The sequence below is a fragment of the Leucopleurus acutus genome (assembly GCF_964270905.1).
Source record: "Leucopleurus acutus genome assembly, chromosome: 17".
NCBI lineage: Eukaryota > Metazoa > Chordata > Mammalia > Artiodactyla > Delphinidae > Leucopleurus > Leucopleurus acutus.
Genome location: NC_139159.1, coordinates 80,764,999 through 80,788,699, shown reverse-complemented (window position 1 = coordinate 80,788,699; position 23,701 = coordinate 80,764,999). Strand labels below are relative to the sequence as shown.

General features: G+C 51.3%; 1 protein-coding gene across 3 annotated transcripts in view; it reads left to right on the top strand.

The window, feature by feature from the left end:
- Nucleotides 1-23,701, top strand: part of TRAPPC9 (trafficking protein particle complex subunit 9) — a 509,341-nt gene that overhangs the window by 381,636 nt on the left and 104,004 nt on the right. For all 3 annotated transcript variants that reach the window (XM_082858827.1, XM_082858825.1, XM_082858826.1), the window contains 2 exons: nt 7,380-7,533; nt 20,219-20,309. In XM_082858827.1, the coding sequence (XP_082714953.1) occupies nt 7,380-7,533; nt 20,219-20,309 (245 nt within the window). The remainder of the gene's footprint in view (nt 1-7,379; nt 7,534-20,218; nt 20,310-23,701) is intronic.

Genomic DNA, 23,701 nt, shown 5'->3' with positions numbered 1-23,701 from the left:
CTGTATATCTTCTTTGGAGAAATGTCTGTTTAGGTCTTCTGCCCATTTTTGGATGGGGTTGTTTGTTTTTTTGTTATTGAGCTGCATGAGCTGCTTGTAAATTTTGGAGATTAATCCTTTGTCAGTTGCTTCATTTGCAAATATTTTCTCCCATTCTGAGGGTTGTCTTTTGGTCTTGTTTATGGTTTCCTTTGCTGTGCAAAAGCTTTGAAGTTTCATTAGGTCCCATTTGTTTATTTTTATTTCCATTTCTCTAGGAGGTGGGTCAAAAAGGATCTTGCTGTGATTTATGTCATAGAGTGTTCTGCCTATGTTTTCCTCTAAGAGTTTGATAGTTTCTGGCCTTACATTTAGGTCTTTAATCCATTTTGAGCTTATTTTTGTGTATGGTGTTAGGGAGTGATCTAATCTCATACTTGTACATGTACCTGTCCAGTTTTCCCAGCACCACTTATTGAAGTGTCCTTTCTCCACTGTACATTCCTGCCTCCTTTATCAAAGATAAGGTGACCGTATGTGCGTGAGTTTATCTCTGGGCTTTCTGTTCTGTTCCATTGATCTATCTTTCTGTTTTTGTGCCCGTACCATACTGTCTTGATTACTCTGGCTTTGTAGTATAGTCTGAAAGTCAGGGAGCCTGATTCCTCCAGCTCCGTTTTTCGTTCTCAAGATTGCTTTGGCTACTCGGGGTCTTTTGTGTTTCCAGACAAATTGTGAAATGTTTTGTTCTAGTTCTGTGAAAAATGCCAGTGGTAGTTTGATAGGGATTGCATTGAATCTGTAGATTGCTTTGGGTAGTAGAGTCATTATCACAATGTTGATTCTTCCAATCCAAGAACATGGTATATCTCTCCATCTATTTGTATCATCTTTAATTTCTTTCATCAGTGTCTTATAATTTTCTGCATACAGGTCTTTTGTCTCCTTAGGTAGGTTTATTCCTAGATATTTTATTCTTTTTGTTGCAGTGGTAAATGGCAGTGTTTTCTTGATTTCACTTTCAGATTTTTCATCATTAGTGTATAGGAATGCCAGAGATTTCTGTGCATTAATTTTGTATCCTGCTACTTTACTAAATTCATTGATTAGCTCTAGTAGATTTCTGGTAGCATCTTTAGGATTCTCTATGTATAGTATCATGTCATCTGCAAACAGTGACAGCTTTACTTCTTCTTTTCCAATATGGATTCCTTTTCTTTCCTTTTGTTCTCTGATTGCTGTGGCTAAAACTTCCAAAACTATGTTGAATAAGAGTGGTGAGAGTGGGCAACCTTGTCTTGTTCCTGATCTTAGTGAAATGGTTTCAGTTTTTCACCATTGAGGACGATGTTGGCTGTGGGTTTGTCATATATGGCCTTTATTATGTTGAGGAAAGTTCCCTCTATGCCTACTTTCTGCAGGGTTTTTATCATAAATGGGTGTTGAACTTTGTCGAAAGCTTTCTCTGCATCTATTGAGATGACCATACGGTTTTTCTCCTTCAATTTGTTAATATGGTGTATCACGTTGATTTATTTGCGTATATTGAAGAATCCTTGCATTCCTGGAATAAACCCCACTAGATCATGGTGTATGGTCCTTTTAATGTGCTGTTGGATTCCGTTTGCTAGTATTTTGTTGAGGATTTTTGCATCTATGTTCATCAGTGATATTGGCCTGTAGTTTTCTTTCTTTGTGACATCCTTGTCTGGTTTTGGTATCAGGGTGATGGTGGCCTCGTAGAGTGAGTTTGGGAGTGTTCCTCCCTCTGCTATATTTTGGAAGAGTTTGAGAAGGATAGGTGTTAGCTCTTCTCTAAATGTTTGATATAATTCGCCTGTGTAGCCCTCTGGTCCTGGGCTTTTGTTTGTTGGAAGATTTTTAATCATACTTTCAATTTTAGTGCTTGTGATAGATCTGTTCATATTTTCTATTTCTTCCTCATTCAGTCTTGGCAGGTTATGCATTTCTAAGAATTTGTCCATTTCTTCCACGTTGTCCATTTTATTGGCATAGAGTTGCTTGTAGTAATCTCTCATGATCTTTTGTATTTCTGCAGTGTCGGTTGTTACTTCTCCTTTTTCATTTCTAATTCTATTGATTTGAGTCTTCTCGCTTTTTTTTCTTGATGAGTCTGGCTAATGGTTTATCAATTTTGTTTATCTTCTCAGAGAACCAGCTTTTAGTTTTATTGATCTTTGCTATCATTTCCTTCATTTCTTTTTCATTTATTTCTGATCTGATCTTTATGATTTCTTTCCTTCTGCTAACTTTGGGTTTTTTTTTTGTTCTTCTTTCTCTAGTTGCTTTAGGTGCAAGTTTAGGTTGTTTATTCGAGTTGTTTCCTGTTTCTTAAGGTAGGATTGTATTGCTATAAACTTCCCTCTTAGAACTGCTTTTGCTGCATCCCATAGGTTTTGGGTTGTCATGCCTCCATTGTCGTTTGTTTCTAGGTATTTTTTTATTTCCTCTTCGATTTCTTCAGTGATCACTTTGTTATTAAGTAGTGTATTGTTTAGCCTCCATGTGTTTGTATTTTTTACAGATCTTTCCCTGTAATTGATATCTAGTCTCCTAGCATTGTGGTCGGAAAAGATACTTGATACCATTTCAATTTTCTTAAATTTACCAAGGCTTGATTTGTGACCCAAGATATGATCTATCCTGGAGAATGTTCCATGAGCACTTGAGGAAAATGTGTATTCTGTTATTTTTGGATGGAATGTCCTATAAATATCAATTAAGTCCATCTTGTTTAATGTATCATTTAAAGCTTGTGTTTCCTTATTTATTTTCATTTTGGATGATCTGTCCATTGGTGAAAGTGTTAAAGTCCTCTACTATGAACGTGTTACTGTCAATTTCCCCTTTTATGGCTGTTAGTATTTGCCTTATGTATTGAGGTGCTCCTATGGTGGGTGCATAAATATTTACAATTGTTTTATCTTCTTCTTGGATCGATCCCTTGATCATTATGTAGTGTCCTTCTTTTCTCTTCAAATAGTCTTTTTTTTTTTTTTTTTTTTTCGGTACGCGGGCCTCTCACTGCTGTGGCCTCTCCCCCCGCGGAGCACAGGCTCCGGACGCGCAGGCTCAGCGGCCACGGCTCACGGGCCCAGCCGCTCCGCGGCACGTGGGATCCTCCCGGACTGGGGCACGAACCCGCGCCCCCTGCATCGGCAGGCGGACTCCCAACCACTGCGCCACCAGGGAAGCCCTCAAATAGTCTTTATTTTAAAGTCTATTTTGTCTGATATGAGAATTGCTACTCCAGCTTTCTTTTGGTTTCGATTTTCATGGAATATCTTTTTCCATCCCCTAACTTTCAGTCTGTATGTGTCTCTAGGTCTGAAGTGGGTCTCTTGTAGACAGCATATATATGGGTCTTGTTTTTGTATCCATTCAGCCAGTCTGTGTCTTTTGGTGGGAGCATTTAATCCATTTACATTTAAGGTAATTATCTATATGTATGTTCCTATTCTCATTTTCTTAATTGTTTTGGGTTTGTTATTGTAGGTCTTTTCCTTCTCTTGTGTTTCTTGCCTAGAGAAGATCCTTTAGCATTTGTTGTAAAGCTGGTTTGGTGGTGCTGAACTCTCTCAGCTTTTGCTTGTCTGTAAATTTTTAATTTCTCCATCAAATCTGAATGAGATTCTTGCTGGGTAGAGTAATGTTGGTTGTAGGATTTTCTCCTTCATCACTTTAAATACGTCCTGCCAGTCCCTTCTGGCTTGCAGAGTTTCTGCTGAAAGATCAGCTGTTAACCTTATGGGGATTCCCTTGTGTGTTATTTGTTGTTTTTCCCTTGCTGCTTTTAATATGTTTTCTTTGTATTTAATTTTTGACAGTTTGATTAATATGAGTCTTGACGTGTTGTTTCTCCTTGGATTTATTCTGTATGGCACTCTCTGTGCTTCCTGGACTTGATTGACTATTTCTTTTCCCATATTAGGGAAGTTTTCAACTATAATCTCTTCAAATATTTTCTCAGTCCCTTTCTTTTTCTCTTCTTCTTCTGGAACCCCTATAATTCGAATGTTGGTGCATTTAATGTTGTCCCTGAGGTCTCTGAGACTGTCCTCAATTCTTTTTATTCTTTTTTTCTTTATTCTGCTCTGCAGTAGTTATTTCCACTATTTTATCTTCCAGGTCACTTATCCGTTCTTCTGCCTCAGTTATTCTGCTATTGATCCCTTCTAGAGTATTTTTAATTTCATTTATTGTGTTGTTCATCGTTGCTTGTTTCATCTTTAGTTCTTCTAGGTCCTTGTTAAATGTTTCTTGCATTTTGTCTATTCTATTTCCAAGATTTTGGATCATCTTTACTATCATTATTCTGAATTCTTTTTCAGGTAGACTGCCTATTTCCTCTTCATTTGTTAGGTCTGGTGCGTTTTTATCTTCCTCTTTCATCTGCTGTGTGTTTTTCTGTCTTCTCATTTTGCTTATCTTACTGTGTTTGGGGGTCTCCTTTTTGCAGGCTGCAGGTTCGTAGTTCCCGTTGTTTTTGCTGTCTGTCCCCAGTGGGTAAGGTTGGTTCAGTGGGTTGTGTAGGCTTCCTGGTGGAGGGGACTAGTGCCTGTGTTCTGGTGGATGAGGCTGGATCTTGTCTTTCTGATGGGCAGGTCCACGTCTGGTGGTGTGTTTTGAGGTGTCTGGGGACAGCAGCCTCTCTGCTAATGGGTGGGGTTGTGTTTCTGTCTTGCTAGTTATTTGGCATAGGGTGTCCAGCACTGTAGCTTGCTGGTCGTTGAGTGAAGCTGGGTGCTGGTGTTGAGAGGGCGATCTGTGGAGATTTTCGCCATTTGATATTACCTGGAGCTGGGATGGAAAGAAAGAAAGAGAGAGAGAGAGAGGGAGAGAGAGAGGGAGGGAGGGAGGGAGGGAGGGGGAGAGAGAGAGAGAGGGAGGGAGGGAGGGAGGGAGGGAGGGAGGGAAAGAGAGAGAGAAAGAGAAAGAAAGAAAGAAAGGGAAGGAAGGAAGGGAGGAAGAAGATAAAAGAAAATAAAATAAAGTAAGGTAAAAGAAAATAAAGTTATTAAAATAAAAAAATAATTATTAAGAAAAAATGTTTTAAAAAGTAAAAAAAAAAAAAAACAGACGGATAGAACGCCAGGACAAATGGTGAAAGCAAAGCTATACAGACAAAATCTCACACAGAAGCATACACATGCACACTCACAAAAAGAGGAAAAGGGGAAAAAATAATAAAGCTTGCTCTCAAAGTCCACCTCCTCAATTTGGGATGATTCTTTGTCTATTCAGGTATTCCACACATGCAGGTACATCAAGTTGATTGTGGAGATTTAATCCGCTGCTCCTGAGGCTGCTGGGAGAGATTTCCCTTTCTCTTCTTTGTTAGCACAGCTCCCGGGGCTCAGCTTTGGATCTGGCCCCGCCTCTGCATGTGGGTCGCTGGAGGGCGTCTGTTCTTAGCTCAGACAGGATGGGGTTAAAGGAGCCGCTGATTCGCGGGCTCTGGCTCACTCAGGCCGGGGGGGAGGGAGGGGCACGGAGTGCGGGGCGGGCCTGCAGCGGCAGAGGCCGGCGTGACGTTGCACCAGCCTGAGGTGTGCCGTGCGTTCTCCCAGGGAAGTTGTCCCTGGATCCCGGGACCCCGGCAGTGGCGGGCTGCACAGGCTCCCTGGAAGGGGGATGTGGAGAGTGACCTGTGCTCACACACAGGCTTCTTGGTGGCGGCAGCAGCAGCCTTAGCGTCCCATGCCCGTCTCTGGGGTCCGCGCTGTTAGCCGCGGCTCGCGCCCGTCTCTGGAGCTCCTTTAAGCAGCGCTCTCAATCCCCTCTCCTCGCGCACCAGGAAACAAAGAGGGAAGAAAAAGTCTCTTGCCTCTTCGGCAGCTCCAGACTTCTTCCCGGACTCCCTCTCGGCTAGCCGAGGCGCACTAGCCCCCTGCAGGCTGTGTTCACACCGCCAACCCCAGTCCTCTCCCGGCGCTCCGACCGAAGCCCGAGCCTCAGCTCCCAGCCCCGCCCGCCCCGGCGGGGGAGCAGACAAGCCTCTCGGGCTGGTGAGTGCAGGTCGGCCCTGATCCTCTGTGCGGGAATCTCTCTGCTTTGTCCTCCGCACCCCTGTTGCTGTGCTCTGCTCCGCGGCTCCGAAGCTTCCCCCTCCGCCACCCGCAGTCTCCGCCCGCGAAGGGGCTTCTAGTGTGTGGAAACCTTTCCTCCTTCACGGCTCCCTCCCACTGGTGCGGGTCCCGTCCCTATCCTTTTGTCTCTGTTTATTCTTTTTTCTTTTTCCCTACCCAGGTACGTGGGGAGTTTCTTGCCTTTCGGGAGGTCTGAGGTCTTCTGCCAGCGTTCAGTAGGTGTTCTGTAGGAGTTGTTCCACGTGTAGATGTATTTCTGATGTATCTGTGGGGAGGAAGGTGATCTCCGCGTCTTACTTTTCTGTCATCTTCCCCTAGATCCAGGGAAGGATCTTAATTCACTCATTCATTTCTTCTCTGAACCGGTTACTCCAGTGTGCCCGGCAGGCTTTTTTCCAGGTCTGGGAAACACTGGTAAACAAGACAAGAGGATCTCTGCCCTCAAGGAGCTGAATTTTGGTAGGATTGATAGACAGTTAACAAATCCAGAAGTAAATATTTACAGCTCATGGTAAATGGTATTGCAGAAATAGTTTGAATGCCGCAGTGGAGAATGGGGTGAGGGGAGGGATGAGATGGAAAGCTGCTGTGGAGAGGTGGGCTGGGAAGGCCTTTCTTAAGCTCAAATCTAAAGGATGAAAGCCTCCAGCTGTGCCAAGGGTCAGGAGAAGAACATTCCCATGTGGGGAGCTGTGGGCACAAAGACTAAGGGAGGAAGAGCCTGGTGTGTTCTGGAAACTGCCAGAAGGTTGCGAGTGCGGGACACAGCAGCAGTGTGGGAGGCTCTGTAGAGGATGTTGTACTTGCGCCGAGACCTGAAGGGAGGGTGGGGTCCTGGGCTCAGGGGCTGGAAGTGGGCAGGTGGGGAGCTGTGCGACTGGCGGAGCACGCGGCGTGTGTGAGCAAGTCCACCTGGCCACGGGGGAAGTGCAGCGGCAGGGCTCAGTTCCCCCTGGCGTTTGGGGGCCCAGGGGTAAGTGGCGGCCAGGCTGCCCCTCTGTGATTTTTCCCTTGCTTCCTCTCTGCCTTACCCTATTCCAGAATTCAGAATTCCTTCCGGGGTTGGACATTCTGACCGTGTCTTCCGTGCTAAACGGCGTTGAGCCAGCTCTGAAGCTGGTACTACCCTGGGAGTCAATTATTTCATTTTCTTGGAGTGAATCGGTTATGAATTACTAACGATAATGATTCATTATCCTGTCTCATGCTGGCATGGGCTGCTTTTCCAGCAGCCCACAGAAGAAATTGCCCTCCTGATTAATTCTCTGCTCTGTTTCGCCCTTCTCTTAGAATGGCTATTCAAGTGGACAAGTTCAACTTTGAGAGTTTCCCAGAATCCCCTGGGGAGAAGGGGCAGTTTGCAAATTCCAAGGAGCTGGAGGAGGAGAGGCAGGAAGCCCGAGGCCTGGAGATCAACAGCAAGCTGGACATCCACTGGACCATCATATCCTTTTCCCGGTGCCCACCCCGACCTGCGGATCCCTGAGGAGGACCCCAGAGGGGTCAGCTGTTGAGCGCTAGCCACAGATAACTCACAAACGGCATGGCAGGGAGATACGGACCAAAGAGTGGGCATTTTCTTACGCTTCCACCACGCCCAGGGCCCCACGAGGGAAGTACAGGTTCAGGATGAGGAAAGGCCTCCTTGGGGCCAGAGCTGCTCTCACTTGGATCACGTGTTTCCTGTCAGCGTTGAGATCTGTGTTAGTGACCAGTTCTAACGGCCACCTATCAACGCTGGGCTTGGGGTCGGGAGGTTCCACATACTGGCAACTGAACACAGGATACGATTGTTGGGGAAACTGAAATCAGGCTGTACAGCTCAGCAAGGCACGCAGATGCCATTTTGCAAAGCCTGGGGTGGGGGCGTTAGGAGGACTGCACTAAAAAAGATGGTTTCATAAAATAAGTGGCCCTGCCTTGAGTTTCCGATCAGTGCCTGGCTCGTGGTAGACGCTCGGCTGGGTGAGTGGGACTGTGGAGAAAACTCAGGTTCACTTATCTATTGACGTGTTTTTTCCAGCAGTCTTTACTCGGTGCCTGCTTTGGGTTGGGTATGTGGCAAGTTGCCTGAGGGACTGCAGTGCGCAGGCGGGGCCTCACGGGGTTGCCCGGTCCCAAAGAGTGTGTGCGTCATCTGAGGATTGAACAGACGGCTGGGAAGCAGGGACAGAGCGTTATGCCAACTGCTGTGAGGTTCAGAGGATGAAGCTGCCGGGGGTAGGGCAGTCAGGGGCGGCTTCACAGAGGGGGTGTCGCCACGGTGGGCTTTTTAAGGGTGCGTAGAAGTTTATCAAGGGGACAGGGGTGGGAGTTGCCCCACAGTTCGCATGGTGCGAGAGGATGGCTCGCTCAGGGTGTCTCCCAGGAAGAGGCAACTCTGATGGGAATGTCTGTTGATTACCTTGTTCACACACTGGCTCTGTGGAAATGGGATAGTCACAGGCTGTTGTGTGGGCTCGTCGCCCTGGATTCTGGAAGCAGCCTTAGGCTGCAGGAGGCACAGCTTCCAGGACCGAGGCAAGTTCCTTCACGCCAGCTAACGTGAATCTGGGCTTGGTAGACAAGACCCCTGTCTCCAAGGGGCTTGTGACAGATAAAGCGCTGTAGATGGAAGGCTCTGAGAACCAGACGCCAGAAACTAGAGCGCTCAGGGGCTCACGGAGGGAGCCTGGCATGCATGGTGGAGCTAGGCGTTTGTCTTCTGTACAGAGAGAAGTGAAAAGGTGGGGGGCCGCGGGAGGTGCCCTTCCCTCGGTGACCCCACTTCTCAGCAGAGTCAGGGTCCAGTCAGCCGGCGCTGCTCGAGTGAGCAGAGTGTCGTAGCACGGAGGAAGGCGGCACCCACGCCGCGCCCCAGGCTCGCTGCATCCGTCACCTCTGTCAACTGTTCACACCTCTCTGGTCGGCACCTCTCACGGTCCGCGGGGGAAACGGGATCTCAGCAGGGTGAGCTGACTCACCCTGAGTCCAGCCAGGAAGTGGTGCGGCCAAGGACGCACCCAGGGGGGGTGGCCGGCGGCAAAGCGCTTCCCCGCCAGTCCAGGTCCCCATGGGGAGCGTGGTGAAGGTGCTCATATCCTGTGGTGGGGAGGGGGGCAGGGGGCGGGCGGTCCTAAAAGGAGGCCATTAGCGCTCAGTCCTGGCATCTATGTCCTGGCACAAGCCAGGAGGGTCCTTTCTGGGCCTTGGGTTGCGGAGGCTCCGCACCTCCTGCGTGGAGCCGCGCTGGGTCCTGGAGCCTTGGCTTCGTGCAGGGGCTCGTGCAGAGCCAGGCAGGCCTGGCTGGCACCCGTGGAGGAGGGGCACCGTGCTCGGGCACCCGGTGGGAAGGGTTCATCCTTCTGCGGGGCCTCATTCTGGGACTGGGGGGGCCCTGCCTCCCCAAGTTTCACGGAGACTGGGCCTCACTGGGAGCCAGGGCGCACGGCAGCACCTGCGAGTGTCATTTCCTGGGTGCTGCCCCCAGGGGTCCCACATGGTCCTCGGCACCGCTCAACAGCTCCCAGGGCGTTTCTCACCACGTCTTACTGATGCAGCTGCCTCTGAGTTCCTGCAGAGAACAGGGAGGAGCCAGCACTGAACCCCGCGGCCTGCTTGAGCCCACAGTCCTTGCCTTCTAACGGGGTTATATTGACCATCAAAACTCTGAACGTGCTTTGAAAACTATTATTGAAAACGTACTAAAATGTCTTTGGGTTTCTCTCGTTTTAGCCTTGATTCTTTCAAGAAGCTGACTTCCCTATTTTGTGTTCGATTAGTAATTCATGCTGCAAATCCTTATTGAATGCCTACCATGTGCCAGACACACCTGTCTCCTAGTTTAGGGATTGGAAGACTGTCCCCAAAGGCGAATTTGAGTGAAGAGAATTAGCATTAAGGACATTCCCTCCCTCCCCACTTCCCCTCCTATCTGGTAATGACATCTGGCATGGGATGGATAGCAGACTTTTGCTATTGTAAATCTAAATTCAAGCAGATGGAAAGACCAAAGATTGAATTGGCTAATTATTTCATTATGCATTTTAATATTTTCTCAATATTTAGACTTCATAAAAAATTTGAGCCTAGTTCGACACCCACCGTAGTAATAAAAATGGCCCGTATGTGGCACGTATGGCTGGACAGACGTGTTTTAAAGGAAACTGTGGCTCTTGCGGTAGGTGTGTGCACACCTGTCTGGGTCATATCTGCAACATCCAGATACGTGGCAGGGACACCGGCAGCTCCAGACCTACTCTGCACCTGGCTAACAGCCTGTACGTATGCTGTTTCCGTGTGCTGAGCCCTGGAGACGCCCCCAGGCTGCGGGAGGGGCAGACGCAGAGACGGACACTCACGGTGCAGCCCAGGAGGGCTGAGACAGCTTTCCTGCGGTAAGGACTGGCAGGGCTGGAGTATTCTAAGCACATTCCTGACACACACTGGGGACCTGAGTCGTCCCCTGTGACTGGTTGTACAGAATGCAGTCTGGGGCAGCAGGGGCCAGGCGTCTCTCAGGCTGTGCGGAGCAGTCGGGCTGCCCTGCCTGCCTCCTTGCCCCCTTCCCTCCTCCCCTCCCTTCCTGAAGACGAGGGTTCGGCTCTGTGGCCTCCTCCTTCAGGTCCTGCCCGCAGCAGCCTGTGAGCATCGACCTCCAGGGCTCTCCAGCAGAGCCCAGCCTCCCTGCAGGCTGTGAAGATCTGTCCCTCCCAGTACAACCCAGCCGAGCTTTCAGGTCCCTCCTCTCGTCTGACCTCCCCCGCCACTCTGTGAAAGATGCAGGGCAGACTTTATTTTTATTTTTACTTTTTAATTTATAGTTCATTGACGTGTAGTTGATTCACAATGTTGTGTTTATTTCTGCTGTACAGCACAGTGACTCAGTTATACACGTATATTCATTCTTCTGTATACTCTTTTCCATTATGCTTTACCCCAGGATATTGAATATAGCTCCCTGTGCTGCACAGTAGGACCTTGTCGTCTGTTCATTCTGTATGTAACAGTTTGCATCTAGTAACCCCACACTCCCAGTCCGTCCCTCCCCCGCCTTGTAACCCCTCCCCCCCTTATAATAAAGGGCGGGCTTTATTACAAGGAGCCTGGTAACTGGCCGAGAGCCAACACAGTCCACGGGTCCCCGCAGGCTGCCCGGTGGGTCAGGAGACCCACCTCTGCAGGGACAGGGTGACCTCATGTGGAGGAGGTGGTGGAGGGCACCTGGCCATCCAGGGGCAGGGAGCACCAGGGGCCTAGTGGTGTTTTCAGCCCTGGCGCTCACTGGTTCTGAGGTGGGGTTTACACGCTGGCCCCGCCAAATGAGCTCGTGAATTGAATACTGCTTGTTTCCCTTAGATTTACGATACCTGTCTCTTTTCTGTTTATCACTTCCATCATCATCACTGCTGTGAAAACCGCCGCTTGCACGGCTCCTGTGTGTCAGTTACTTAGTGTGTTGTCTGCGGGGCTGGGGAAGGGATGCCGGGCAGCGGAGCTGGACGTGGGACCGGCAGGCGCTCTGCCCCCGCCTCACCCCTCCCCGCCAGCCGCTGGGTCTCAGCCTAACCCCTCTGTTTCCCGTTCCTCCCAGTGTAGTGGGGGGAGGTGACGGTACCGCGAGGAGCCCCGTCGTGTGGCGCCTGCAGGACCAGCGCCCTCCCCGCCATCAGGCTTGCCCCCGTCACACCTGGGGCTCTCCTGTCCTTGCGCTTCGACCCTTATTCCGCCCAGGACGAAGGACTCCTCACAGAGACCTGTCCTGAAGCCCGCCCTCTTCCCTTGCCTGTCCCTTGTGCCACCTCCGCCTGGTGACTTTGAAATGCCCTCCTGAGTGCGTCCATCTCGCGGGAGGAGCTTGCCTGGGGGTGATGTCGGTGGGGCTCCTGGGGGCGGCCTGCACAGAGAGGCCTGTCCGCGCTTTCCGGGTAAACACGCCCTTGCTTTCCATTCTTCTTCTTTGAACCTTCTTCTTCCCTCCAGCTGCCACTGTTGGACCATTTTTACTGAAATTGGGAAACCTTAATACAGCCAACTCTCCCGGAACTCTGTCAGTAGCAGGTAGTAGCCCCGCATGTGACCCAGTGACCGTCTGCATTTGCCTTTGGGCTGGGACCAAAGATGCTGCATCGTTGGGGGCCGGAGCCCCGGCTCCGAAGGTCTGGCTCTGCTGTCTCCTGCGTCCAGCAGGGAGGTGGTGACCTGTCAGGCCCGTGTCTCCATCCGTTCAGCACCATGACGACCCCTGGTCCGGGTTGCCGGTTGCCGTTAGGGTCGGTTCTCACAATTGTATCTGCCCTTCTGATCCCGTACCAGGTGCCAGACAGGATACTAGCACTTTCCCTCAAACCTACAAAACAGGTAATACCTACCCCTTTTTAAGAAGTAAATAAGTTGTTATAAAGCAGAAACTAACACACCATTGTAAAGCAATTATACCCCAATAAAGATGTTTTAAAAAAAACCAAAAAACTGTATGACCTAACCTAAAAAAAAAAAAAAGAAGAAGTAAATAAGTAAATTTTGGAAATTAAGTAACTCACCTGAGGTGGTGCCGGGAGCTGGAGAGCCAGGATCCCAGAACGCGTGTTATTTTCCTGTTGACTGAAGTCAACCTGAAGTGAGGCCTCACCCTCGTGGTGCCGTCACGGCCCCTGACCCTAGGGTGTGTCAGTACAGGGGACACGCTTCCTGCTGGAAGACCCGGCGCTGCTCAGGCGACCCGGCCTCAGGTGAGGCTTCTCCTGGACAAGGGACGCTGGGCCAGACCTCCCCCACGACTGTCCCCTGGCGTCCTCACCTCCACCTCTGCTGGGGCCTGCCTGAAAGGGGCTGGGTTGGCAGTTCTGACAATCACCCAGAGCGTCTGGTTTGGGGACGTATGGAAGCTGACCATATCTGTTTTCACTTTCCACGGTAATTCAGAGACGGAGGAACAAGCATCAGCATTGAAGCAGGTGTGGGTCGTCCTTTATGGTTGGCCTCACGTGTTCCATCTTCCACGGAGCCCTCTCTGCCCCCTCTGCCATCTGGCCCCGGCTGGAACTGCCCCTCCTCTGGGGTCCTGCAATTCTCAGTGCTTAACTCTTGTTTGGAATACTGCTTACAGAGCACAGGAAAGTTTGTTTTCTTCCCAGGACTGTCTCCCTTGCCAGGCTGTGCTGTTCTTGAGGTCAGGTGGTGTCAGCAGCTATTTCCTGATGACCTACGATGTGCTGCGGTTTGCGCCCAGCGCCGGGGACACTGCGGTGAGCAAGATGGGGTGTGGACTCTGCCCGAGGGAGCCCGAGCGCATGCTCTCTTCCCCGCCCCGGTGCTGCCTGGAATCCTTCCATGTAGCTACTGAAACCTTTTGGTGACTCAGTGGTTTCCATTTGATTGACGCAGCCAATGGTCACCAGCTTGGTTGCACTACGCTGAGTGCTGTGATGAACGTAGGAAGGGAGTTTGCAACCAGCAAGATTCGTCTGAGTGGAAGCCCGTCTCCATTTCCAGGGGGCAGCCCTGCGCAGGCTGTCTGAGGTGGAAACAGATGCGGGAGACGCTAGGAGCAAGCTTGTCAGCGCCCCTTCTTCTCGCTTTCCTCGTTTTTGTTGCAAATCTCTCTTCAGAGAGCATTTCAGGGTTTGCTGAGATGCTTGCTGACCTGTTAGAATCCAACCCCATATAGGTTTCCCGACAAGGACTGGGTGCCCAGCTCAGCTGATCCCCACGAAGCTGGCGGCCTGGACCATCTGGGCTGAGTCTCTGCCAGGTGGTCTGGTCTGGTAAGCATGCGTCCCCGCCTTCTGTCTGGAGATCGTTTGTAACCATCTGGCTGCTTGGAGGGTGAGGCAGAGGCTCAAGGACCCCAGTGGGACAGTGGGCCTTAGGTGCCGAAGAATCAGCAGCCCAGAGTGGGGGCTGGAATGTCTTCGGGGGACACAGAGGGCACAGAGTCCTTAATAACTGGGAAGGGGAGTGTGGCCGTTCTCTTGAGAGCACGGCTGCGCCCCCGAGGGGCTGCCTTCCCAGGGCTGACCCGGGCCGTGCCGCTGATGGTGGCGTGTTTGGCCTCACAGACACCAGTGGCCCTCTATAAATCCCAGAAGCGCAGCAGCGGCTGTGACGTCTGTCATCAGTCTGTACTTGGGGTCAACCCTGTAAGACTCTAGGCACGACGTCCTCAGTTTGGTTGGTCACCACCAGGACAGGCCACCTGGCATACGGCCACACCTGGCTTCTCAGCTTCCGAGACCGCATCCCCGCCAGTGAGGAGAGTTTGCCGACAGCCAAGCCCTCCTCCCTTTATAGACTGAGGCAGAGCGTTCGCTGTTTGCACCGGATTGCCTGAGATGGCCTCTCAGCCTCTCTATTGGCTTCTGGCTAACTCTCACAGATGCTTCTGATGGAGCTCTGATGGATGCTTCTCATTCCCTGAGAGAAGTTAAGTATTTTTAGATAAGACTCCTTTAAAACAGTGCGCTAGGTTTTCCTGATAGTCATGTTAGGAGAGAGAGTTCTATCTAAATGAATTTTAATACAAGTAGCTCCCTTTATCGGTACAGCTGATTCCTTGATCATCTTCAGTAACATGCAGGGTTGCATCTTGTATTTGTCTTTAGGGAGTGAGTGTTTATAGCTGTGGATAATCACTTGGTTAGGCCTTTAATCCTCATAGTGGGGAAGCCATGCCAGCCCAAGAGAAGCGTTGCTCCTGACCCTCGAGGATGTAAAGTTGCCCTGGCCCTTTAGCCTTCAGGGGACGGAGGGAGTGAGGTGGGAGGGACACATATTTGACTCTTGACTCCCCCGAATCCAAATATGTATACCTTGAAGTTACTCTGAATGGAATCAGGGTTTGGCTCACAGAGAGCGCAGATTTCAGGTTTCGCCGGCTCACGAGAGTGGGGAAGGACTTTCCCAAGTGTGCAAAGCAAAGTTCCCAATCTGTGTGTGTGTGTGTGTGTGTGTGTGAGAGAGAGAGAGAGAGAGAGAGAGAGAGAGAGAGAGAGAGAGCGCACACGCACACGAGTCAGCGTGCAGTGTGTTCGTGTGGTTGGGTGCACGCTGGGCTTTTACACATCCTGTGTACTTTCGGCATGACAATGATTGTGAGCATGTGTATCTTATATAATAGAATCATAAACTTACAGAGCTTAAGTAACAGCTAACACCTTATGGCACTTACTAGATGCCAGCACTGTTCTGAGCAATTTACCTAGATTTACTCAGTTTTTACAAAAACCCTGTGAAGTAGTTTTTATCCACAGTCCACAGATGAGAAACCTGAGGTCCTGTGAGTTTACCTAACTTGTTCCAGGTCACCCAGCTAGTAAGTGGCAGAGCTTGGGTTCTCATCCAGCTGCCTGGCTTCAGAGTCTGTGCTCTTATTAGTTCTGTGTTGGGCAAAACAGCAGAAGAGCATCTGGTCTCTGCCAGGGCCTTCAAGTTATCCCCATTTTTCAGATGAAGCCAAAGAGATGCAGCGTTGCTCGGGCACGCTGCTGATTGGCACACCTGCCCCACAGGGCTCTTTCCGTTTTGCCTGCCCTCCATCCTCTGACTCGACTGTTCTCCCCCCGCAAGACTTGCAGCCCCGAACCGCGTGCAGACTCTCCCTGGCAGTTCGTGGCGCTGTCCAGGGAGCTGAGCCCAGACACTGGCGCCCCTGCTGGGATGAGAACAGCCCAGCATCAGCATTCTCAAAGTTCGTGAAGCAAATCGGAGGACAGAGTCATGGGAAAGAGGCTCATTAATCACCCAAAGCAGCCTTTCCATTAGCGTAATTTCTAGTTGTGACAATTTGCTAATTGATTGGAGCTGAAGTGGGGCTGGGCTAAGTCCCTGCACCTGGGGTTATCACTCCAGCGCTGGCACATGGGGCGCAGACAACCCATCTTCCTGGCGGGGGTGGTGCCAAGGTGCAGGCCTGCTCCTCAACGAGCTCCCCACTCCGGAACGCTCACCTGGGGGCCCGTTTAGAAACATCTGCATCAGCAGCTCTCACGGGCCGGGTCTCAGTAGAGCACTTATAACAACCGGGTGTTCAGAGCACGGTGCTGCACTCTCCTGCGAGAGGACCCAGGCCTGCCACCCGCCAGGCTGCATGTTCCCCAGGGGAAGAGCTGACTGAACAGTCATTTCTTCTAGAGCATCAGGCTGGGTCCTGGTAAACTTCAGTCCCATACACACAGGCAGGATCTCAAAAACTGCTCCGTGGTTTTAAACGGTCCTTTGATTGCAGTGCATGACTGAATATTTCACCGCTAACGGGCTAGCAGAAAATGAAAGGGAAGGTATTTTATTAACTTTCTGCATTTTCCTAGCATCTGGCGTTGTTTTTAAGATTTGGAAGCAAATATCCATGGCTCCCAAGACTCGTAGAAGATTAACTGAGACAATGTGCATGAAAACATTTGTAAACAAGAAAGCTCTGCACAAATATTGATTAATTAAATGTAATTAACAATGATGGGTGACTAATAATACTAAGGTATCATCCTTGCACAATAGGCTGGGCTTCTTAAAAGTAGGAAGGATCTGACCTGGTGGGTCTTCTCGTCCCCAGCAGCTACCACAGCCCACGCTGTAGGTATTGATACCCTGATGTGAATCCAGGCCCACCCCCGGCAGGGAGGAGCTCTGCACCTGGAGCTGAAGGGCTAAATTGGATCCTCCCTTCCTGGCTGTGTGGCTTAACATCCCCGAAGGGGTTTCCTCAACCTGAGGTTGCTGTGAGCACTGTGTGAGATGCCCCTTAGGCAAGTAGGTGCTCAGTGAGAAGCACTGAGCATTGATGGAGCACCTCCTGTGTGCCAGGCGCAGTGCCACTGACCAGGGGCACCGTCCCTTACTCTCCTGGGTTTGGAGCCACAAGCAGCCCTCTGAGGTCTGTCTTACTGGTTTGCAAAAATGAGCGGCCAAGCAGTCGTGATCGCAGAGCCGGCGGCTCATCAGCCCGGCAGGTTTGAGTCAGGGATGGCAGTGAGCAAGGGCCAGCCCGCACTGCGAGGCTCGCCACCTCTGAGAGGCGTGAGTGAGGTGCGGTGGCTCCGGGGAGCTCAGCCGTGGCTCTGAGGCAGGAAGTGGCAGGCGCAGGGGCGCTGTGAGAGGGATGTGTGGCTCCTTGCGGGGAGCCAGAAGCTGCCTGTGGGAGGCTCCAGAGGCAGAACGAATGTGAGTTGGATGCACTGAGCTGGGCACTTGAGTTTTCTTACATTCCAGGCGCACAGGGGTTGTCGATGATCATTACTTGAGGGTGTGGCTAGGAGACTTGCAAAGCCTGGTTGGCACCCACAGTGGTCTACATTCCCCCTGCTGCAGTGTCACCACCCCTGCCCTCCTAAGGGACAGGAGTATATCTTGGGGGCAAGAACCCATCGGCTGACCTGGAAACTTAATTGCTGCGTCCCAGGTGACTAGGAAGGGCTTGAAGCTGGGGGAGACAGGTACTTCAGCACCACGGAGAGCTCCCCGTGGGCCTCCCTCAGGGCTGGAGGAAAGGGGCTGGCCACCACGCGCCATGCTGGGAGCGGGCGGTGGCTCTGCCCCTGACAGTGCTGGGGTCCTGGCCAGGCCCCGGACCTGTGCACAGAGGATCCTCGTTTGTCCAGTGGGGATCACGGGTCCTGGCTTCCAGGTTTATTGTGAGGAATCGATACTGTGTTCATAGTAAAGTGTCTGAAAGTGTGGGCTGCAGTGTGGGCTCCAGGGTCAGACGGCCTCAATCCTGCCACTTCCTAGCCGTGTCTGCTTTCTTGTTATCCCCATGGGCCTGAGTTTTAAAAATCTCTGCAATGGAAATAACAGTCCCTATTTTAAACCCACCACATACTCAATTTGAAAACAGTATTAAATTGAGAAGATACATGTTAAACACTTAGCACACAGCCTCTCTCATGGGACTCGCTTTGGAAATACTCCTTCTAGCAGAAATAATGATAGGAATTATTGTCCTCCTCATCATTCTCTGTTGACCTCTTGCCCCCAACGCCAGAGTCCATGTGTTTAGGAAAGAGGAGCCGCTGCCATGTCCACTGTCCTCACTATAACATTGTAACCTGGGCTCTAAAAGTGGCTGATAGAGCATCTGCATAGCTGACTGGTCAGCCAGGGTTGCATTCCTGTGTCCAGGCTCAGACACAAGACTGCTCTGCTGGCTCGTGGGGCTGAAGGGGAGGGGATGTGCGTGCAGGTAATTAGCTTTACTAGCTCAGCTGTATAATTTTATGGCTCATGTCCGAATACGGAAATATGCTATTGGAATGGTTTGCAAAGCCCCAGTGCCATTTGGCAACTTTGAAATTACTCACATCCTAACTTGCTCTTCTCACTAATCATTTCAAAGGCTCCTCATCCTGGCCACGTTTGTTAGGCACTCTTTCTGTTCTTCGAGCACCAGGGTGCAATCAACCTCAAAAGCCTGGCATGATTTTTTGTTTTTTAACAAGAGGGAGTAATATGCCATATTCTGAAGTCTTAATTTCATACAAGTGAAAATAACCCCCAGAGAGAGTCAGGAAAGAAAACAGAAAGAAACACACACACAGATGTGGCCCCTGCACCACTTACCTGGGATGTTGACTCATGCCAGCATTCATTTAGTCATCAGACAGTGTTCATGGAGCGGCCACGACGATCCAGACACTGTTCCAGGCCCCAGAATGAGGGCTCTGCCCTCGCCCAGCGGACAGGCGAGTGATGAAGCCAGACGATGGAAGACACACACATCTAGTGAGGGCTGCCGAGGGGATGCCGGGAGCCTTCGGAGCAGAGACAGTTCAGAGAGGCCTTCCTGGAGGAAGTGAGGTCTGCGGTAAGGGTTAAAGTGTGAGTACAGTGAGGAGGGGGAAGAGGGCAGGGAAAAGCATTTCCAGGCAGAGCACAGAAGGTGGAGGGTATGGAGTTCTGAGAGAGCACGCTGTGTTTTGGAAGAATTGAAACAGGGCCAAGGCAGCCAAAGCAGGACCCGGGGCTGGAGAGGCAGGTGGGCGGTGCTCCTGAGCGTCCTGGACGCCAGCAGCTTGGCCTGTGCCCTGCCTGAGGCCCGTTGCCGCGTGTGGCCAGCTGGCTCTCCTGAGCAGCCCTCTTGTCTGGACAGCTCTCCGCGGATGCTCGGCTGGGCTGTCTGAGGGCTGGGTGTCCCTCTCTGGCAGGAGGGACCCGGGAGCTCTGGTCTGCATTCCCTCGGGGCCTCAGCGCCCCTCGCTCCCTGCCCCAGCCCGTTCTACTCTGCCTGTGTGGCTTTATCCCGACCCGGCTGTCCTCAGGCTGGGCAAGTGCAATGGTCTGTTCCTATATTGTCATCTTTGTTGGAATGTGAGCCTCTCAAGTTCAAGGTTCACGTCCAGTCATTTCAGTGTCCTCAGTGCTTCTCGCCGTGCCTGTCTTGTTTCAGACACACTCTGTGTTTGTTGAATGCAATTAACTTGCTAACGGAAGAAAGTAATGGGATTTTCCCCCACTTCCTCAGTCACTAGAGAATGTCAGGAATGACGTTCTTCCCTTTTGATTGCAACCTAAGTACTGGGGCTTTAATGTATGTAGGTAAAGGGAGAGAGGTTTATAGATCTCTCTCTGAGGACCACACTGGCTGTTTATCATTAGCACCTTGGAGACGTCTGTTTTCTGCATTTCTAAACCTAATTTCTTCATCCACCGATACTTGCTGAGAGGCCATATGACTTCCTCGATTATGAACTCGCGTGAGTCCGTTTGTAATAATATGTGTAATTACATCAAGATGTATAACAGGGCAGACGTGAAACTGGCATGAAACCGACACGTGTAGAGAGACGCACTTGGTTGTATTGGTCAGCCACAGTTTGCATCCTTTTTAGGAAAAACAACCTTCCCTCTTTATTTCCCCCAGCAAGAATAGCTGTTGGATTGAAATTATCCCAGCGGATTTCCCTTCTTCACATAACAGCTCAATTTACCAGATCTGGGGGAGGGGAGGGGGAGGGGGGAGAGGCCCTTGCCACATTTACGTACCTGTTTCCCACACACTCAGGTGATATCTTGTGGTTGGTTAGACCATCCCTGGAGAGCAGGGGGACGGTCACCTGCCGTGGGAGGTTTCCCGTCTGGGAGTCTGTGGAGAAACTTCTAGAACTTCTCCCCCTGTCCCGGGAGTCGGAGGCAGCGGAGTTTTCCTTAACGCGGCTCACCCCTCTCTGAAGCGCACAGGTGAGGCGAGTGTGGAAGGACTCCTGAGCCAGCTGGTCCTGGAGCATCTGCAGCTGGCCCCTCTCCTGTGGGGTGAGTACCGCTCGTCACCTCGGGGGCACGCGCTCCTTTTCTCAGAATGCGCAGGCTCGCGCTTGGCAGTGTGTGCGGACGTCACAGAGAGCCGTGGCGGGGGGGAGGGAAGCTCACCGCCGGGCCGGCCTCTGCGTGTCTACCGAGCTCTGCCCGGGCACAGCCTCGTGAACGGGCTCGCTGCCCGCTGAGCACAGGTGTGGCAGTGACGTGGAGGGGCCCTCGGGGTCCATTTGCTGCAGAGTCTGCCGTCCTCCGTGGGGGCACTTGGTGTCCGCATGGGCGTGTCTTCTGCAGATGTTTCTGCATCTCGCGTGATGAGGGTGGTGCGCGGGAGCGAGGCTGCGGTTAGCTCGTCTCTCCCGGACTAACTCGGACAGTTTGTTTGGTAAACACCCTAACTCAGCCTGGCGCTCAGCCCGTGAGCGATCGCCCTGAGGTGGCACTTCGAAAAAGGCATTTGAACGTTCGCTGCCCGTTGCACCTGGAACTCTCACCCCAGTCTCTGCCTTCCTAAATAGCGGCGAAACAATTTTGTTGAGAAACAAACTAAATGTAGAATTTTTGTTGAAGTGGGAGTCTTTATTATCCTCTGGAAATGATTCCATCATGTATTCTATGTTGGGTCAGATGCAAACAATCTTGTACGTGTACCTTCTTCTCTTTACCCCAGAAACCATTGTAAATTAGTATCTGGTATTTCATCTGCTTAATTAATTAGCTTGGCCTCCCCCTTTGGCATGCTAGAGACACAGGAAAATTATCCCAGGGGTCTGAAGAGAACAGGCCTTCCTCCTGGCGTACCTGCACTTCCCCTTCAGTTTGTGAGAGCCCCTCGCGCTGCCCGGGGGCCGCCCACTCTGCTGGCCTCCCTACTCCCGCCCGTGAAGGTTGTCGGGAGTCCTGTGAGGGGCGCTGACACGGCAGCCGTGAGTGGACTGTGTGCTGCACCGGGGGCTCCTCCCGTGGAAGCCGCCGCCTCGCTGGTCCAGCCCTAGTGGAAGGAGGCGGGCGGTGTTTCTGCGGAATGTGTCACTGCTTGCACCTCTGGGGGTGTCCCTCGCTTTCCTAGTTTGGAATGTCTTGTCTCTTGATGACCCGGGCTCAGCCAGCTACTGCCACCGTTATGTGGCAGCTGAGGAGGATCAGACTCCCAGCCCCAACCAGCCCGAGGAAACACAGTGACACAAAACTTGCATTAAGGCATCATGCCAGTCAGAAGAAATTCCCCAAGGCCTCAGCAGTCTGGGAGTGAGCCCTGGAGGGTCTGACTCATTCCAGAGATTGGGGGTGGGGAGGGTACATTGGGAGAGGTCAGAGGCCCTTGCTGGATTTGCACTGGTCTCCTTGCAGGTGTTTTCCTTGTCGTGTGTCACATGCATACCAGTGTGTTGGCAAATAATGCAAGTATTAAAAGATTTTATCCTGGAGAAGATGCATGACGTTTTAAACAATAATACCAGGACCTGAAAGGCGTTTCTGCCAGGAGGCCTCACTGGCAGTGTCCGCGGTGCCAGGCAGCTCGGGGCTGCGCTTTTGGGCTCCCAGCAGCATCCCCGGCAGCCCAGTTCCTGTCCTTGAGGCATCCACGGTCTCCAGAAACAGTGCGTAGTAGTTTCCTGTTCAGAGTGTCACGATTAATTTAACTATTACCATATCTGGCTGCTTCCAAGGAGCATCCTTAGGTAGGCTTCCCTGACTTAGATCAGTTTCCTAGCTTTAGAGTCACCAAGTCAAAAGACGCACACGTATTTAAGGCTCTTGAGCTGTTCTGTCAAGTGACTGTGTGACTCTTGGTCATTGATCATGACATGGGCATTGTGGGAGTCTGGGTTTCTCGGGTGACTTTCTCACCCTCTTGTGAACGCAGTTCCAGGGTAGTGGCCCGTGAGGGAAGGCGGTGAGTTTCGTCTGCTTCCCTCCTGCCCCAGGCTGGCCTCCCCGGCCCACCGTGCGTGGGGTGGGGTCTTCATCCCTGGCCTCAGCGCACGTCACCTCCCACCCTCACTGTCCCCTCTGCAGTGGAGCCGACATCTTGGAGCCACCAGCTCCTCACCCCATAACTTGGGCTGTCCTCCTGGTTCTTCAAAGGCAGCTTTCCACACCCTGGACTCTTGACCCTTCCACTAGCTCACTTCATGAAAGCAATATATTCTCACTGTAGAAAGCCAGGGGAAATCAGAAAAGTTGGATAGAGAAAAATTACCCTTTTCCCACATCCCCCCCCCCCAAAACAGTCTCTACTTCATTTCATTTGTGTGCATTTCTAAGTCTTTTTCCTGTCCCCCAACTTAACTTTTGTTCATAGAGATGATCATACTGTAGTACTTCTGTGTCCTTTTTTATACTTGACAAAACATAAGTATTTCCCATGTTATAAACATGTCTTAACACATGCTGTTTAAGTCCTCACCGTAATTTCATCAAATGGATACAAGATAACTTAGTACCTGCTCTGGTGTTTGGCTGTTTCTGTTTTTTGGAGGTGTTTGTTGCTATGTAAGTTACTTGCATTGGCTGTACGTAGAGCTTTCTCTGTGTTTTGGGGTCATTCCCTCAGCAAGGATACCCTGAAGTTGTTAATACTCTGGGGGGGGGGTGGCAGAGAGCACAGCCGTCAGGTTTGCTGCGTGATGGTGGTTGCATCACGTGCCACAGGCAGACCTGTGGATGGCACAAACCCACCACGGGTCTCAGTCCTGTCTGCTGCTTCCTCATGGGGCAACTTCTGTGGACGAGTCAGCAAGTTCTCTGGGCCTGGGTTTCTCATTTGTAAACTGGAGATGCTGAGGGCCCCAAATCCTGGGCGAAGGTTTGAAGAGATGCCTGTGACCTTGCGAGAGCGCGTTCCTTCCCTCTCAGCGGGGATGTGGGCCTGGGGTGGTGGGGACCACCAGGACTGATGCTGTGTGGTGGTCGAGAAGGAAAGGAAGCTAGATTCTGGGGTGGATCCAGGACTGCATGCGTTCTTTCTGCGGAGCATCCCAAGGCAAGGCAGGACCGGACAGGACAGAGCCGCGGCAGGGCTGGGGAGGGGCCTGGGACGGGACCCCGAGTCGGCTGCCTCCTGTCTCTGTCCATCCGGGAGCAAAACTGCGAGCTGGGGAGGCTGCACCTCCGGGTGGGAAGACGAGGCTGGGAGGGTGGCAGAGCCCAGTGGGCTTCCTGACGGCCTGCTCCGGAGGGCCAGTTCCAGTCGTTTCCATGGATACTGGGTGGTGGTGACTAATGGGCTACGCCGTTTCCCATGATGATTTGATTGTCCCACGGCTGTGCCCCTTCTCCCTTCTTCAGCTGACAGCTGAAGCTTTCCTCTTCATAGCTTCGTGGTGCCTGGTCTGTCCTGTCCTTCATCCACAGCCAGTGAATACCAGTCAGGTGTTGGCTCCATC